The sequence below is a fragment of the Astatotilapia calliptera genome, chromosome 10 (assembly GCF_900246225.1).
Source record: "Astatotilapia calliptera chromosome 10, fAstCal1.2, whole genome shotgun sequence".
In the NCBI taxonomy this organism is placed as follows: domain Eukaryota; kingdom Metazoa; phylum Chordata; class Actinopteri; order Cichliformes; family Cichlidae; genus Astatotilapia; species Astatotilapia calliptera.
Window position 1 is genome coordinate 8,661,788 of NC_039311.1, and position 19,487 is coordinate 8,681,274.

A 19,487-nucleotide genomic window follows, 5' to 3' on the forward strand; every position below is an offset into this window, starting at 1 on the left:
ACACAGTTATTTCTGTCACACTCTGGCTTTTTGTGTTTCGGTCCTGAGCGCTGACTGTGATGCAGTGCCGAGACACGCGGGGACATATACTGGGGGTCATGTGTGACCTAGAGTGGTCCCTGGTGAACACGGTTCTACTACACTGGTCCTGTCAGTCACGTACCCGGTCAGTCAGTCATTTCCAGGGAAGAACTGTGAAAGAGAGTGAAGAGAAGGAGCACTGCTGAACGGTAGTAAGACGACTATTCCTCCAATCAATTGCCGTCCGCAAACGTGCTTAAATGGCGCAGGATTTCTTAAGACGCCTGCAAGGTGGAACTGGGTGAAGGAGTGTAGAAAGTGTAGAAAGTCACACTTTCTACACTGAAAACGCTTCCTGCCAATTATCATAAGTTACACGATGACTTAGAAAACTGCTGCTGAACTCTGAGGAGTTCTGGGATGACCATATTACTGGTGTAAATAAAACAAGCATCACTGGCACTCTGTGGAAGGTGTTAATCCCTGACTAATGAACTCGGCTTCTGCCAGTAGCCTCCCTGTTGGATCCCTGGACATCTCTACCTGTGTATGCGTGCGTGTGTGTGTGTGTGTGTGTGTGTGTGCGCATGGTAGGGGATTCAGAAAGAGAGGGACAGGCTCCACTCTCCTGTCCCTCAGCCTGACAGGCAGAACTCAGCCACACAATTTCACGGTTTGTGGGCAGTACACACCACTGCTTTCACATCCCTGAGACCCAGAGACCCACAGAGTGTCTATATGTGTGTGTGCGTGTGTGTGTGTGTGCTAGCCTGTGCATATGAACATGGACACACACATACGCACCCACACCAGCTGTGCTATTAATACTAAGGAAAGAAGAAATCAAATATTAATCCTTCGACGTCCACCTGGAATTGGAAAAAATATAATGCGCAGACTTACCATTTTGTTATTGATTTCATGAAAATGAATTTCACAGACTTTCTCTACGATGTCTTCACTGTCAAATGTTATGAAACCAAATCCTATGTAGAGAGAAACAGAAGAGGGAGGGGGCACAAGAAGAGACCGGGTTAGTGGAGAACCTTCACAAAACTTCAGTAAGTAAAATAAAAAAAAATAAAAGATGGAATATTATCATGAGCCAGATCCAGAAACTATGCAAGCACATCTGTGGAGATTGGTTTGGGCATGGAAAAGAACAAGTGAACAAGACAGACATTGTCCTCTTTAAATCAGGAATATGATGAAATCTGCCACATTATTAAGGGCACTCAAGGACCTCTTCTACAAAAAGAAGATGGAAAAACAGCACAAAGCTCATTTAATGATATTCAGTGAGCTAGGGCCCAGCATCTGAATTTCATTAAATGCATTTTGTGTTCTTTTTATTGAAATCTCACTGTATAACAAGCCCTCATTTTTATGTTAATACGGGCCTTAGAATGAATGTGTCGTTGACAGTGGGATTTTCATGCCATATTTATAGGATAAAAGCTTAACCCCTCTTTAAAAAAAAGAAAAAAAGAGACAGAGAGACAACATGGTTTTAGACTTTTGAACACAAGTGGATTGCAATGCGCTCTTCTGTGTTTTGATGGTGATACACAAAGCAATCTAGCATCTGTATAGCTGGGGTTGAAAGGAAAACATATTCTATTACTTTCTCGAAAGCCAAACAGTTAGTGAATAAAACAGTGTAAGGGACTGACAGGGAGATGAGTTTTTTTTTAAAACAGCAAAAACCTGACGAAATAAAATCGCCACGGACTGAGCCTAAACAGCCGTTGCTATAAACAACATGCCGTCCAGCCGACACACTCCGCAGACTGCGCCATCCGTCTACTATTGTATATGTTAACCGTCTACCTAATGTGAGATGAAAGCTAAACACAAATGTGAAACAACAGTTGTTACACGCACGAACATGAAGACAAATCCATGCCTTCAGGCATCAGCTCAGTCATCATCCACTTCACAGGACAAATCTCAAGGTCAAGGACTCGAGGGGAAGCTATTCGGAGCCTAGTTTCCCGCACATCTGCACATATTCGCCTAACAACACATACGACACCACGGGGTATACAAACGAGAGATTTGTCAACCATCAAAGAATTGCTGTATTTATTATACTGAGGTAGTTTATCCTTTTAATATATCTTGCTGTATTGGGCCTTTGCTGGCTATGCTGTAAATCGATGAGCAGCACCACTTTCTGGCAGTATTGGATTTGCAGGATTTTTGAATCAATGTGATTAAACACCTTTATTTGTCAGGTATTTAAACCAAAGGAAAAAGCAATTCCCATTTGGTTAGTTTCAGGTAGATCATAATATTTTACCTTGTACTTTATCCATATCACCCATTCCTAAGCAGGCTGATTTGCAAATATTTAGTAGCTTAAGTGTCTTAATATTCACATCTTTGCAGGAACATGACTGAAAATGAAGTATATTATAGTACATTAGCATCCTAAGCTGCTTATTGCTTATTACTTCATCAGATCATCCTGTAAAATAATGATTTCTTTGTGCAGAATTGTTTCTGCTACTTACTACAGCAGACAGCCTACCACAAACAGTGACATCTATAGTTCTGTCATAAAGTCTTTATCTCTCACTCACGTTTTTCTCTTCTGCTCCTCCTTCACTTCCTCCTACTACGTAAATAACAAAAGATTCTCCTAAAGCTTCTCTTTTGATACAAGCAAGAACATATCAAAACAGTCTTGTCAAAAGAGGGTTGGAAACCCAACGTGCGAGCTGATTAAATACGGACAACATCAGATCTAATGAGATCTTAAGAGACACAATGTGAATATCCACTGAGATGTCTCTAAACTGAGTTGTAGCGGGAGCGTATGTGAGAGGGTGGGGGAGGCAGGGGACAGGTGATGACGACGGGCAGGAACGCAGGGAGGGGGGGGGGGGGAGAAGCACCTTCTACTCCTGCTCACCCCACCTTCATGGCGGGCACAAGGAGCACTTTTGACAACCAACAAATCAACCGCCAGGAGTAATTTGTCATGGAGGTCTGTAGGTAGAGGGAGTGGAGTCTAGGGGAACAAAGATGGAAAGAAAAAGGGAAAAAGGTGGAGATGAAAGTAGAGAGGGGGTGGGCAGAAAGACAGAAAAAGTGACAAGGAAAGAGGTTAACACACATGGCCCCTGTCGCCACACTCCTTCCTGCTGCTACAGGCAGCTCCTCCATCAACTGACAGGACATTTTCCACTGCACTATTATATCCACTGGGGTCAGGGCCAAGCCCACCACCACAGATACTACCAGCAGGGTCCTTCCACCCATGACTGGATCTGTTTAAACGGAAAAAAGGGGGGGAAAAGACATTTGGCTGTAGTGAAAACTACCGCTGGAACACACCGTAGCATTCACAATATCACAATTCACAACAAACATCCACATTTTTCTTGCTCGTCGGCTCAGCACACACCTCCTTTATCAGTCCCCTGTGTACTTTCTGAACCTCTGTCCCCTGCCATTGCATTGCAGCTCTTTGCTCTACTATCCTATTTTACAGACCTTACAGACAATTACAGGCCACAAAATAGCAGTAACAGAAATATTCCTTTCTCCCATCCTCCTTCGGTGGGGTGTCAGCAGAGCCAGATTGTCCTCATATATCCTGGCCATTCTTCCTCCAACTATCCACACGTAGCAGGAGGCTGACCCCTACAAAACTATTAAAGCCTGTCAGCACTGACAGACACAAGCAGAGACGTGTCACACCGAAGAACCTTCCCACAGCTTAAACAATACCCTGTAAATGGAAACAAGTGGATGTCTTATAGTAAGGCTGATAATAGGTGTTATGCGGCCACTGGCTGAGGCCTCTTGGCTGCACTTCCTCACACTTATTAGCCAGAACTGGGCTTGGCCTCGTTTCGCCGCTCCACAGAACCGGCGGGGCGCCTACTTTCACAACCATTTACCAACTTCATCATACTCAGTCTTTATTTCACACTCAGTGCAGGTTTCTCTGCTTCTGTTGCTCTGATGCTTTTCACACACCCTAACCCAACCAGCCCCACCAAGCCTGGGAAAACTTGTAAAATCATGGAGAACTCTTGGCTTTAACTTCTTTGACTTTTAAATGCTTCTTTGTAACTGCTGAAACTAATACACCTATAAACACAAATCTTACAAATTGGAAATACCAAACTTAAATAAATGAAAATAAATAAATGTTAAATGTAGCATTTGCAGTAGTAGTGAAGGTACTATTACAATTTTACTTTACCCCATTGTGTAAAAGATTTGTGAGCACATAAACATGCAAGGAGAAGACATAAGGGTAACATTAATTTACAGCTGCTATGTATAGCAGCCATAGCCCATGTCCCCGATGACTCATAAAAATGCATAGCACATATGTATCATAAGGTATATACCTCATTACACCTTTCTAGGTCAATATTAAGCACAAATGAACCAAAAGACATAAAGGTTCTTAACAAAGACGTGTGTAGGGCTCTTCCTTGCTGACAGCCTGAACTTTTAACTACGGCTGATCATTTTACACGTTAGATACTTTCAATATGTCTAACCACTTAGCAAACAATTAAAGCTTATAAACGTGCACTTCCAATGCTTTCACAGTAGGGGCTGTAATATTGCTGCTGATGCATGTAATGAGAGGAGCATGCTGCTAAGCAGCTCTGACTGCTGACCCTGTCACCACAAGGGTAAGAAGCCTAGAGGATGTGTTGTTCATAGCTTCTGGGATGCAGCACAAATGGAACATACAGGCACAAATAGAGAAGACAAAAGCACCTATGTGCATACACATGTAGACACACACAAACACGCATAATTGTACCCAAAACTAAACTGCTCCACCAAGCTTAAAGGACAGAAAAGGTATGTTTTATCTTGTCTCATATTATCTATACTTTACCACTGAACTAGTAGCCCTAATTATACTTGATGGGACCTTCACCTGTCCATCCCAGAGTAAACCTACAGAAAGCTCCAGCACTGTCTGCTTATATGGTGTATCCTCCAAGCCCAATCTTCTTGTAATGCAGAGAAGCAGACAGAGGCAGTCCGAACACCCACGGCACAGTTAGAGTCCTTTGATCAGTATTTCCGTCTGCTATTACCAGAGATCCAGAGCCCCGGGCATTAATCCCCTGTTTAATACAGTTAACACCATGAACTCTATAACAGCACAGTGCACATATAGCTGAGAAGAGAGAATAGAGAATGAACAAATTTGAGAAAATATTGTGAATAGGAAGAGATATTTTTCTTTTAAAAACTCCTGAAACATTAGAGAGGGAAAAAAGCACACATCTATGAATGTTTACTGATCAGTGCACTGCTGCTGAAAAGGATCTCACAGTCTAAGTAGACTCAACATTTAATCCATTATGTACTTAGATGGCCATGTTTACATCATATCCCTGCAGATTTCCACCTATAAGTGTTGTCTTTTTACACCCATAGTAAACACATCTTCAATTTTAGCAACAAGATTTGACAACTATCTGTAGTAAATAAAACATGTTTTTCTTATTGGTTAATAGACAAAAACACAAAGACAAACAGAAAGACAAACACCAAGAGTTATTACAGGTCCCTTAGGCATACCCGGATTCCCTAGTCACAAGTCAAGACACTAGCTGATAAAAATCCAAAACAAATAAATATGACTGCTTTGATGCCTATGAGTCTGTGGGGAACTGAAGACGCTCGATGTAAAATTAATCCCAGAAGTGCACCATAGAGTGAGCCACGAGCACTGTTTCAGACAACACTCAGAAGATGAGACTGATAAGAAGTTTTTGGTTTAGCTGTGAGATTGCAACATGAATTCATCATAGTACATTTTTTCATGGCTTTAATCTTTGTTGCATAGTACTGTGTGCACATTTGTACTGGTCATTGTGATGAAAAAAGGATTTTAAGAAAATATTTTCTTGGGCAACAGACAGAAATACACATTGTAAATAAGTACTAACTTTGCATTTTATTATTACTTTTTCTATGTATTATTTATTTGATTGTTTTTACAGAGTAATAATGGACTTAGTTACTTAATAAATAGCCTTGTTATGTAAAAAATGCCATAAAATGTGCAGTTTCTAATGTGCACTGCATAAGTTTAATATGGTGGGAAGTTTCATTTGACAGCTGATTAAAAATAAGAAAAAAAGTAAAGAAAATATGTCAATTACAATGAAATGCTTTGTGTAGGTGTGTAAATGCACTAGCCCCTGTGAGATTTCACCAATGCAAATCTCTCTTTGGACCCGGTCTGCACAGTGTGCAGTGTGTCAGCCCTCCGTCTGAGCAAAAAAGTAAAGGTGATGATTACCGTACTGTACGTGTAGGTGGCTGTATGAGAGAGCATCAGGTGGTAGGGAGAACTAGCTTAAAATTGAGCCACAATTATCACACGTGGTGTTTTACATTGTTAGCAAAAGTTCTCAGGTTTTAAAACGCTGGAACTTCTTAGTTTGTTCGACATTTAAAAGGACATCTACTGATTGCTGAGAAATGTCATGAAGGAGCTTTCAACAGCAGAATGAAATAAAGCAAGAGGCCAGAAAACAATTAGATAAAAGCAATGCGACTATAAATTGGTGTAATTAGAGCGGGCGACCGTGGCTCAGGGGGTTGGGAAGCGTATCTGTAACCGGAAGGTCGCCGGTTCGATCCCTGGGCTCTCTGTCCTGGTCGTTGTGTCCTTGGGCAAGAAACTTTACCCTACCGCCTACTGGTGTTGGCCAGAGGGGCCGATGGCGCGAAATGGCAGCCTCGCTTCTGTCAGTCTGCCCCAGGGCAGCTGTGGCTACAACTGTAGCTTGCCTCCACCAGTGTATGAATGCGAGAGTGAATGAATAGTGGCATTGTAAAGCGCTTTGGGTGCCTTGAAAAGCGCTATATAAATCCAATCTATTATTATTCAATATGATTGTGGTTTTCTTCACGCTTGGCCTTTATCATTTTATGGTGCTCAGATGACTTTGCGCCACCACTTGTTTGGATTGTTTTTATATTCTGGTCTGATCAATTACATTTCTCCATTAATCTTGACTCCTGAAAACTGCAGATAGAAAATAGGACTCATAACATTGATAAACAGGTCATGGAACGAAAAAATAAATAAATGAAGAAATAAATGCTAGCTTTTCATCAAATTAACAAAATAATCCTATACCACAGTAGACACACCACCCTAGGGATGTGGCAGCATAATTTATACCTAAAAAAAAACAGAATAAGTGACTAGCGAATGGATGGATGGATCTAGGGTATGCCTTTAATAAATGTTTACAGTGACAATATGCCTGCTTCCTCTGCATTTTCTGCAGAGCAACTGGGCTCAGCATGCATGCTGAGGGAACTAGTTTGTTTGTGCCTCTATGTAGGTCAGCTTTCTGAGTTGGCCATCAATTTCTACTGTCCTACTTAAAGAGACACTCCATCGCCATACAAACAAATACACAAACATGAGCACACACAACATTTGTAACACTTGAATTACATACGAGGATCATAGCCTGCACTTCTGCTATGTCATCAATTTTATTTGCACTTTAGTCACAGAAAGACATCCCGACAAATATCCTTAATTGTTACTGTAACACATATCAACTCAAATCTGTGTTGTTAGTAAATGCTTACTTGTAGCTTGGTCATGGTGGTAATGGCCATCTCAACAGAAACACACAAAGTGTGCACCGGTAAAATGAATACAGTGCTCATCATCTCTTCTAACACGCTCTACCTCCAGAAAGACCCTCATTAGTGCCAAACAATATACCTATAAGTATGAGTTTCTCTCTTCCTATATGATCACAAAGCTGCTCTAACAATAACTGAATGGAAGCAATTATCTGCTGAGAAGGTGACTAACTTCCCCTTTACTCACCAGCACCAAGACAGCAGGCTAAGAGCAGCACTCTACAAAGAGCTAAAAGGAGAAAAGAAGAAGAGTATTCAAAGACAACTACAAAAATAAATAAAAATGCATCTAATAAATAGTAAAGTGAAATTTTAATTACTTTAATCTGCAAACTACTGGAGGTATAGAGGAGTGTGAATAAAGATTTCACAGAAATAAAGAGAAGGGTTTACTTATACATGTCTCCACAAGGCAAATCACAGTGTGAAGTAACCGATACAACAGTGACACGTTTACCCAAAGGTGAGCTGCCAGAGATCTGAACTTGTTCACAAGTGTTTATCTGAGTCATTAGATGGAGAAAAATCACCCTGCACTTCGGACTTGACAAAGACCTTCGGTCCATTTGTATCACAGCCTTAGAGCAGGATTTCACCAGAGGGCTCAGCAACCTTCTACAAATGTGCCAAAGTCTTTTTGTGCAAACACGTGAGAAATAATTATCTGCAGGGCCAAGTTCAGGCTTTTCAAGAGCATAATTGTCATTATATGACATTAGATGTGCAGCATTCTTTTTCTTATTACTGTTCTTCACATGGGAACAAATATGCAAGGATCAAAAGTGAGGTGATTTAAGTCAAATGAAATAATCAGGTAATGTAATCCGTTAGTTAATGAAAGGCTGAATAGCTGGCGAACCCATCTTTATTGAACTAAGTGAGTAATCACTCAATGTATTAATGTAATCTCTTGATTTTAGTAAGACTCGTAGCTTTCTTGCAACCTCAAACAGCTACTTGGTAGTAGGGCTGGGCGATAAAATACAAAAGATCATCAACAGAGAAATGAGTTACGATAAATATAAAGTCGATAGAACTCATTCCATCCAAGGTTTACACAGACAACACAAAAGAACAAGAATAGTGCTGCACTGAACCAATCATCTGGCTGGAACAGAAACAGAGCCACGTCAGGCTTGGTTTGACGCACACAGTGTAGGATGAGCAGCTGGTAGCAGCACATGTGCTCATGTTTGGGCTACTGCAGCCGTGCACACCAGTACATTGAGAGTGCGAAAAAGATAAGAGAAAAATCTAAAACTGTTAATAAAAGCTCAGGAAACAGTGTTGCTGAACAGTACGTCCCAACAGACACAGCACAAGGCTTAAAGAGGAGGTCGCTGTTGTAAAAAGGGTCAAGGGAATCTGGTAGTGTGTACTTAGCAGCTGCTTATGAGAATCGCACAATATTGAGGAGAAAATTTGGATGACTCGTCTCTATAAAACTAATAATCATTGATGCTTGACTGAAAGGTCATGCCACAAAATTATTATTGTGATGTGTTTAATGGGTAAAGTCAGGACTCTAATGCTTTTAACATCCAAAGTAGTCTTTCCTAACTTTAGGGCATGGACTGCTACACTGACATTCATTGTAGAATTTATTGATGCAATCTTAACTTCACTGTTTTTGAATATACTGTACAGGCCCTGACCATGCTGATTCCTCCACCATGCTTTAAGCTGGGGTTAAAATGTTGGCGTTAGTGTAAATGTGAGACAAACAGTTACAATGTGAATTGTAGTGTAAAGTGCTTTGAAAGATCTGCAAAATTAGTAAAGTGTTTTATAAATTGCACACAAACAGTGTCTCAGAAATCTCTAGGACTATGCACGTGGGCCTTTGAAAACCTGAGATATAAACAAATATTTTAGCAGGTTACAGTTATTTCTGCAGGTGTTTTGCTGTTGCTTATCACCTCTCAGGATTGCATGTTGTTCTCTCGGTGTGATCTTTCGAGTGTGCTCATTTCTAAGTAAAGAAGCAACACTCCTGAATTCCCTCCGTTTTTTTAGACACATCTAAAGAAAAGCATCTGTAGCATTAGGATCCTGTGAAAGTTGTTATCAATGAAATGGTTCATGTTTCACACCATCCAGCCTCTGAAAAATATTAATATGGTAATATATTGTTTTGCTTGCTCTTGCGGTGCATTGCTCATACACTGACGCATAGCTTCAATATAATTTTTTAAAGTCAACTCCTCTCAACAAATTCCACAAACAAGAGTCACTGGTTTGCTCATCTGTTTGGTGATAATCAAATGAATAGCGGTAAAGGATGAAATTTACATATAAAATGAATCCAAGTAGCAGCATGTTTAATAAAGACAGGAGAATGTGTATCTGTTTGTTTTATTGTTGGTCCACAAATGTAACAAAGCAGGAGATCATAGTAGATTTTGTGAGTACATAGTAAGTAGATTCATTGGCACCAAGTACCTTAAATCCTTTTACGTTTTGTCATTAGCTCTACTATTGGCCAAGAGCAATTTATCAGTACATACTCAAATTCATATATAGTTATTGACCAAATAGGGAATCGAGATAAAAATCATTTGCACATGTGTCCTAGCACTCTGCAGTGGTGATTATGGTACTAAAGTAGAGCTCTGTGTAGTTTTGTAAGCTTGTGATAAAATGGTTATGCATTCCATGTAACCCAGAAATGTCGAATAACAGTACCTGAGATTTAGATTCTGACAGGTGGGCTAGACTGTAGAAACACATGTTAGTAATGGAGAGCATAACACACAGCGTAACTATTTTTGCAGACGCAATTAGGTCATGAGATACTGGGGCTGGTTCCCAAAAAGCTCAGTCCATTTACAAAAACTACTCTCTGGATCTCTCTTTTACAACTTTTTTCTCTCGTCATTTATAATACTCACAACAAAAGGTTCTCTTGAAAGTGGGTGCGTGGATGAAAACTGGGTTAGCTGCAACAAGTAGTTTCACCCTCCAGCACAGACTCGTCATCCAACATTAATGAAGCAAATGAACAAAAAGGTTACACACGAGTTATTTCAAAGAGACCATAATTGGAACGAATCGACAATGTAAAAAGTATCTGCGAATAATTTCACCACAACAAAATTTTAAAGAAACCCATGGAAAACAAAACATATATTTTTAAAAAGACCACGGCCAAATAAGATCCAACGTCAAGACAGAACAGAATTACAACTGCACCTAATACAGTGTAAAGTCAGATGCACCATTAATTGACAGGCAGCTTTAACATACCTGGAATATTCTTTTGATATTTTACTTCTCTAATCCAAAAAAAATTATGGTATACAGTCAGACAACAGGGGTTATCATCTCAGCAAGTCAACCAAATTTTCCAAAATCTAGCTATACTGATTTAGAACTTGTGGTGTTAGTGCCTAATCACCAGAGAGATACAGGTTTTTCACCAGCAGTGTTGGGGAGTAACGGAATACATGTACCGCCGTTACGTATTTAGAATACAAAATATGAGTAACTGTATTCCGTTACAGTTACCGTTTAAAAAGGTGGTATTCAGAATACAGTTACTTTGTTGAAATAAATGGATTACACTGCGGTACTTTCCTGTTTCATTTTGTCGCGGGTCAGGACTGTTTGGGTTTTGTTTGACAGCTACGTTCTGTTGTTCCAGGCGGCAGCGTTACGGTTGCCATGGTTACAGGGCGACGCTCTCTCTCTCTCTGCGACTGTGTGTTTCCTGGGTGAGAGAGCGCCTTTTCGTTGTTGTGCTAAGCTAACAGGCAGAATGCTACAAGCATAGCTCTAAAGAATGTAGCATCATGGGCAGTGTAGTCCGTGTTGCAGGGAGAATGCACTGCCATACACGTTATGTGTCTGTGAGCGCGAGGAGGGAGAAAAAGGCGAGTGGAAAGGTACGAGGGAGCTGGAACCATGTAAATATAATAATAACCACTGCAGCCAAGAAGAGTGTCTGACGAGCCCAGTTGTAAGTAAGCTATTAAGACTCGACTGTACACCGTGTTCGTGTTTTCCTCCGAAAACAATAAGTTCCGTTGGAGCAGCCTTTCAACGCCTCTCTCTGTCTCTCGCAAGAAAAATTGACCCACACAACAAAGTAAAGCTATTTTTCGGCTATGAGCCGACAGGGACCCCGCCGTATTAGTCAGAGGTCCCTTTACTACAGTTCGGAGTCGCGGACCTTCAGTAATAGTAATAAATCACACAGCAATAGTACATTCACGTTGTTGTAAAAAGCACGATAATATATTAAGTAATCCAAAGTATTCAGAATACGTTACTCTCATTGAGTAACGTAACGGAATACGTTACAGAATACTTTTTGGGGCATGTATTCTGTATTTTGTAACGGAATACATTTTAAAAGTAACCTTCCCAACACTGTTCACCAGTGAGGTGTTATTGCAGAACCAGCTCACATGATTATCATGGAGCATCATCATCAGAAGTTGAGTTAATTTCTTTGTACAGAAAGTGTTTTTTTTTTTTTTTTTTTACAGCAACCCATTCATACACAACTTTTCTCTATACCTTAGTGCTTCACCTAACATTCACACACATAAACTGGGGGTAATTTGCATGATTATGATCAGATTAGGACAACATTGATCAGTCAGTGTCAAACGAAAACTCTTTCGTCTTGGACAGTTTCTCGAAATGGATGAAAACCGATGCTGGAACTGGAACCTCTCCTGACAGTTTAAGTATGTCGTTGATGATAGTCCCCTGACGTCTGTGAAGCTGACCAGTGTAAATAAGACACTGGTCAATTTTTGTGTGTGTGTGTGTGTCTTCAAAACACAACTTTAATTGATAAAAATGGAGGAATGATGAAGGTAGGCGGAACTACCTTCAAGTGAGCTCGTATCATACAAACAGCTTCAGTGGCCACTTCCATTGTCTGTTTCTGTCTATTCAGGAAACAGCTAGCTAGCTTCCTGATGAATCATTCAGGTCTCTCAGTCATGAAAAAGTACGATTTCTACCTCTATAATCACCTAATCTGACACAGTGACAAACAAACAAGATAAAAAATATTTTGCAGCCTGGGCCTGGAAACCCTGCACATGACAATCTGTGGGAGTCTACAAAAGATGGTGTAATTTTTCAAGAAGACAGTTTTCAGTTTTCAAATCAATAGTCCATGGTTTTATATACATTAGTTATTTACTGATAACCTACTGCAGTGCAGCCGTGATGTGCTGCACATTTTAGCCAGGGTTAAATCTTGCTCTGGCAGTTGGCGACTAGTAAAGGCATCCAGCCTACAATATATTCTGGTACACCTATATGGGGTGAGATTTTTTTCTTTCCTGAGCAAAGGACAATATCCTCTTGTCATCTTTAGTCTTGCCACAATAAAATTTGACAGTGTTTCTAAAAAAACAAAAAAAAGAGTTACTGTGAATCGATGAAGTGACCTCTATCTGTAATAAGGTGATGCAAACATTTTTGCTCTCTTCTGGAGTAATCAATTTCTGTTAAAATCCATAGTATAAATACACATATCCCCAGGCAAAGAGCAAAGGAGAGACAGTGACCGAAAGAAAGAAACAGACATAAGCGCTGGAAAAGTGTCTGTGCTCCTCTGCTTGAGTTACTGTTATCCCTCTATCTCTTCATGATGCCACTGTAGTTGCCTGAAGACATCTTTTACTTGTGTGGGCTAAACAGCAGCACAGCTCATTTTCTGAATACACACAATTTAAGTAGCAACAACGAGGAGGGTAAGGTTAGGTAAAACATTACTGAGGGTAGGGCAGAAGGCTACCAACATGAGTGGTTAGAATATGACTTCTAAAACTGTGCAAAACCAACCTGGGCATAATTGCTCACACTGATAGAATTTCTTTAGTGCGAATGGAGCATGGGTGTAATGAGATACGAAGGTTGGAACCACAAGGGGATTCTTCATTCAAGAATGTCAGACTCTTTTGTGCCAAGCAATAGGCCGAGTTTAATAGATGTCTCAATTTCTATTACATACAGTAACAACCAATGCGGCGAGGAGGCGGTGGGAGGTTAGGGCAGAAGTCTTTCCAAAAGGCTCTGAGGACCATGATGAATTTCTTTTGAGGTGTGAAGCAATGTGGGACATGAAATGAATGGAACTTTTTGTGTTGTCTGACCTATTGATATAGATATAAATTTCATTAAACCTAATTAGCATTTGTCATTCCTGAAGAAAGTGAAAAACGTGGGGTGGGGTGGGGTGGGGTGGGGTGATAAGCAGCTCGTGAACGCAGAGAGATGGAAAAGTGGATCGCTCAGAAGCCTGTTCATGGGAAATTGTTTTTCGCTCAGAACAGGAAAGCTGGCAGGAAGCTGTCGATGCAGACACCTCCCAGGAGCTTCTACAGAAGATTCACCGAAGGGACTAAAACCTTTTAATCAAAATAATACTCTGCAAATAACAAGCCTTTAAAAACACAAGGAGGATACAAAGTAACAAGTGATGGAAGTGAATTAGGCCTCTCTCATTGCCCGTATGGCCAGATTGTTATTAATATTAAAGCATAGGGTATATTTAAAGGCGTGACACAGTGGCAGTTTATCTGAAATGAAGAACACTGATGATGCCACTTTGCAGAGTCCCATTACCATTTAGCAGAGATTGCTTTCACTGAGTGAGCCAAATGCTTAGAGGCGGAACTGCCACTTGTGTTTACTTTACAGATGCTGTTATGGTCTTACCGTGAAGAGCACCGTCCTCACAAAAAACCCTTTTCCCCATCCCTGCACGTACACCCCCTTGCCAGCCCACATGCAGCAAATCGTGACATCATGGAATCCTCCAGCAATGCGTGATGATGCCATTCTGATACTATTGACCCTTGTAATCAAGACTTCGCTGCTTCACGAACACTCCTCTTTCATCAAACATCGTTCTCTCTATCTCTCTGTGTCACACACACGCATACACTCACACACTGGCAGAAAAATTAGAGCTATGAGGTGCCCAAAGTGTAGCAGCGCAGTTCAATTGCAGACAGAATCTGTTCTCAACATCCAGGCTTCGTTTAATTGCTTACTTGCACTATAATTGGGTATATAATCAAACGATAAACTGAACACAGCACAGCGTCTTCATAACTTCGGAATATCCTTTCATCAGTGGCTTTGGGCAGTGATTAGCATAGATGAGAAAGCTCAACGGACGGCCGTAACTGCTGCTTATTTACGTCTTTGTTGGAGTTATTCACCTCATTGATTTGTGTTAGTCTTTCATGTTAGGTCTTCCAAAGAAACACCTGAGGAAGGGTAGAAAAAGGTCACGATCTCAAATTAGCGCAGATGAAAAAGGCTGACCATAACAAGTCATAACAAATACAGGCTCTCAGAGCTCTAGGAGGCTGTGGACTTGCTCTAACTGCAGTTGAGTAGGGGCCCTGCTCAGTGCTCAGATGTGATTTACGAACTGGACCACCCAAACTCCAGCTGCTTTGATTCAGCTCTGTTGCTGATCTTGCTGCACACATCTCAGTACAGACTTGGTTGCTCCTTGGCTTCACTTCTGTCATCACTGATGCTATACTACTAAACCACCACATCTCAACAGCACATGGCATAAATGAACTGAGAGAAAATATTTAAGATGCTAATTAACTGGGCAATGGTGCAGACCTTGGTCACTGCAGTCTTGTGTCATTAGAAGAAAACATACTCTGAAAACACCGAAAGCACACATCAGCATTGTTTCAACATTAAGCAGCTCTGCCAGATCTGTGTCCAACCAAAGTGCTTTCAAGTACCTACAGGGCTTTTGATAATGCACGAATGTAAAGACACTTACAGCTTCTAATGGAGTTTTAGATCTCTAGTAGTGATGTGAAGGTGTTCTTTTGAAAGCGGGTTGCCATTTCCTTTATCTCATGCAGGTGCGTGAGGTGTGCACACGGGTGACATAAAACAGATCCCTGACAATGGTGTCACGGCAACAAAGAAGAGCACTAAAAGCTAGTAATCACAGATGTGAACAATGCCGGGTATTAGAACACATCTGACATATTTGTTTGGCCTATGAAGAAAAAAAGAATACTTTGCTGTGTATTACCAGAGTAAATATGACTTTCGATGTTTGCATCTCATGATGATTGCAGTTCGCAAAAGACATAATTGTTTGTACTTAAAGTTATTTGTCAGTCACTGCAATGGGAGATGTCAGACACGCAGACTTAAATGCAAAGCGATGTTTTTCACCAAAAATGTGGTCCGCGTCTATCGTAAGCGTTAGATTCGACACTTAGTCACTTTAAACCTTGGTCAGCAACATACATGTGACTATAAGCTGTATTCTGGCCTACACTTGGAACTGAAAAGACTTTGCTTTTCTGTTTAGTTTCCCTCTCCCCCTCTCTGAATTTTCCTTTTAACTCTGCCTCTTTACAGAAGGGGAGCTCATTTCAATCTCAAAGCTGACATCTGTGGATGCAATGCAAGCTCTAAATGAGTGGATTTAATCCTGTGCAACAAGGATAGAGCACAGGAAGTATACACACAAGAAGCTGGGAGAGAGAAGAGGAGCAAGCTGAAAAAGAAAAAAGAGAGAGAGAGAGAGAAGAGTGAAAGAGCAACACAAAAAAAGAGAGAAAGGATTCTGTGACCTCCGTTCATATCTTTTCCATCTGCAGCAGCCTCACTGTTAGCTCATCCAGGAGAGAAGAGGACAGAAGAAGGAAGAGACAGAGCAGCTTAACAGATAGGCATTAGGCATGTTTATTCATGCAGTGAAGCAGCTGAACTATTGGAGAGGGCTTCAAAGCAGAGGATGGCTCCACGTCCTGCATGGCCTTCTCCTCTGGCTAGGTTTTCTGTATCTGGCCTTTGAGTAAGGGGCTGATCAATCCCCCAGCAGGCTGCCAGGCACTGGACCCCCCATTACCAAGAGGCTGCTCTTTGAACAAACCCTGCCAGGGGTCACTCTCCCTACGCTTCATCATCTTAAAGGTCAGACACAACAAATGGCATGGAAGACAGTTCTGTCCCTGGCTATAAACCCATAACTGACCACTAACAGTGTCTGCAGTGTCAGGACAGCAGGCAAACTGGGCTGTCACTTTCACAGTTGAGTGGAAAATGTGTCTTTTGTGTCCCTAAGATTGCGTACACTTTCGGGAAATTACCAAAAGTTGAGCAAATACAAATCGGCACGCAAGATCTTCAACTCGTGCAAATATTCCCAAGAGGGCGCAACAAGATCACCATAATAATCAGATAAAAGCTGGCATTAAAATAATGTCTGAGTCTCATATTACTGCTCGGGGTGAACAAACAAATGCAGGCATGTGGGAAACAAGAAAAGTGAGGAAACCAAACCCCTTGTGGTAAAGGATAATTAAAATGGCAGCACTGTGTACATTTCGGAAGCAGCACTATAACATACGTCTTTAACTTTTTTTGTTTAAATTTCACTCACGTTCTCAGTGTTTATGTACTTACTGACATTTTTCTTTGTATAAAGTTGTTATGAAATAAATGTCCATTACAAAATGCAGTGGCTTCAGATGAATGATTACCTATAAACACTAAACCAAAAAACTAAACAAGTGCAATTGTTTTTCCCCCGTAGCCATCTTAGTCTTCCCTAGGCAGCTGAAATAGTGGATGGTGGAAAAATGGAGTAACTGTGAAAATTCTGCTTGGCAAAAGAGAAGGAGCAGCCTTGTCAGAGATGCAAACAAAACAGTAGTCACCTCAAGGTGCTTTATATTGTAAGGTAAAGATCCTACAATAATACCCCCAATAATCAGATGACGTCCTATGAGCAAGTGCTTGGTGATAGAGGGAAGGAAAAACTCCCTTTAAACAGGAAGAAACATCCGTCAAAACCAGGCTCAGGGAGGGGCAGCCATCTGCCACGACTGGTGGGTAGGTGAGGGGAGGGAGACAAGACAAAAAACAAGTCTTATAGTGCTGTAGTGGGATCAAGTCTTTGCACCTGCTTCACAATAAAAGCCTTCTATGGAAGGGACATGTAAGGGATAATACACACTGACATACTGGAACTCTTCTAACTCAGCAAAGACAGCAGATCAGACAAGCAGGCTTTTTTTCTTTAAAAAAAAAGAAAGAAAAAAAAGTGAAATGTCCCCTTATAAAGCTCGGGAAATTACAAATAAAGGCTTGTCTCCTCTAATAATAGCCTGCCCTCTCTGCGGTTGAGCTAAATCAGCCAACAATTTAACATTTATGATACATAATTAAGGCAGGGCCACTCTCTGTTTTCTCGTTGTGGTGCATCATGGCTTTTTATTGTTGCTTTAAGCCTAACATGAAATATTGCATAAAATGTATTTGGGCCAATTTTTCTCCTCTGTCCACGAACGCTGCGTAGTAGGCTTTTAGACACTTTCTTTTGTAGAGGAAATTGAGTGGAATTCAAATGAGAAGTGGCAGATGCAAATCTTGTAATGTTATTATTTATGCCACCCCATTCCCGCTCGAAAAAAAGAAAAAGGAACAAACAACAAAAAACAAATCAATCAGCCTTCACTGCATCTTCTCTTTATCAATCAATAGAGAGGAAAAAAAGGTATTTATGCTTTTAAAAGGAATTCTGGTGTAGGCATTTGGAATTCTTGTACCAATTTTAAATCAAGGCAAAACCCCCCCCACTACTATTAGGCTTATTATTAATAGGATTGAATGCCATTGGGGGCTAGGATAAGCGCAAAGACAGAATTGCATATGCAGGGGATAATGACAAAATACTGAAAATTACTGACATTAAAAAAGAATTTCCTACAGGCACACACGTGAACCACTAAACCACTTTAAAAACATTTCGAAAAGCACATAATGAAACCAAGCCAAGCTGCAGCTACAGAAGTAAATTTACTTCAGTCGTGATCTGGACTTGCACCTGCACCTTTTCAGAGAAGCCTGTTTGCTTAAAATGACAGCTTTTTTAATTTGATGACATGATTGTGCACACCTGAGCTCTGCCACTCATGAGCAGAGATCAGGTGTGCGCTGAACAGTTTGCATACTTAAAGCACAAAGCAAACTGCTGAATTAAGATGTAAGTATCTGTGCAAGCAAATGTTGAACTATGCTAGATTGATTTGATGAGATCACCAAAACCCCACAAACCAACACCAATTCACCCAAACAGAAAGGGAGATGTCACACAATGCAAAAACAACACGCCTAACACTGTAAAAATCCCCTCATCCTGTGATAATACCTCTGGGCACAGATATGGGACTTCTGCAGGGGAAGGGGCTGTTCCAATATGACTGTGAACACTCAGTTGTATTTCGATCTGTGTACTTTGGACATCAGGTCAACTGGGTCGCACGCATCAAAGTGATAGCACATGTCACCAGGAAACAGGTTTTTCTGGATCGGTGTAATTCACTGGTGTGGCCACAATAACAGGGAGTCTAATCACCCAAAAAAAAACAAACAAAAAAAAACAAAAAACCTTAAAATATCTCCTTTTGTACCATGTGGTGTTCAGGGACGTGCATACACATTTGTTGTAAGTTATTCTGGCTGATTACATCTCTGATTAGCCTGAAGTTAGGTGGAGCTATGCAGAGAATAATGCATGGTCACGAAACAGCGGTTACAAGAATCACAAATGTATTAAGCTGCAGTAACAGGTGCAACAAAACTAACTGAATAATCAGTGAGACGCCGAGCAATACGTACTCACACACAGTCCTCAGAAGAGGTTTAATCTAGCAAAATAATTCACAGCTGACATTTTGTCTTGTCACAGCAGGACAATCACAAGGAGCAGCGAATAATTAACAATGGCCTCGGCTCCACTGAAGCACATGCGTGCCAGGATCTTGGAC

The 19,487-nt window shown here is 40.8% G+C and overlaps 1 protein-coding gene across 13 annotated transcripts in view; it reads right to left on the reverse strand.

The window, feature by feature from the left end:
- msi2b (musashi RNA-binding protein 2b) overlaps positions 1–19,487 on the reverse strand; it is a 269,399-nt gene that overhangs the window by 64,869 nt on the left and 185,043 nt on the right. For all 13 annotated transcript variants that reach the window (XM_026182716.1, XM_026182715.1, XM_026182712.1 and 10 more), the window contains exon 8: positions 925–1,007. In XM_026182716.1, the coding sequence (XP_026038501.1) occupies positions 925–1,007 (83 nt within the window). The remainder of the gene's footprint in view (positions 1–924; positions 1,008–19,487) is intronic.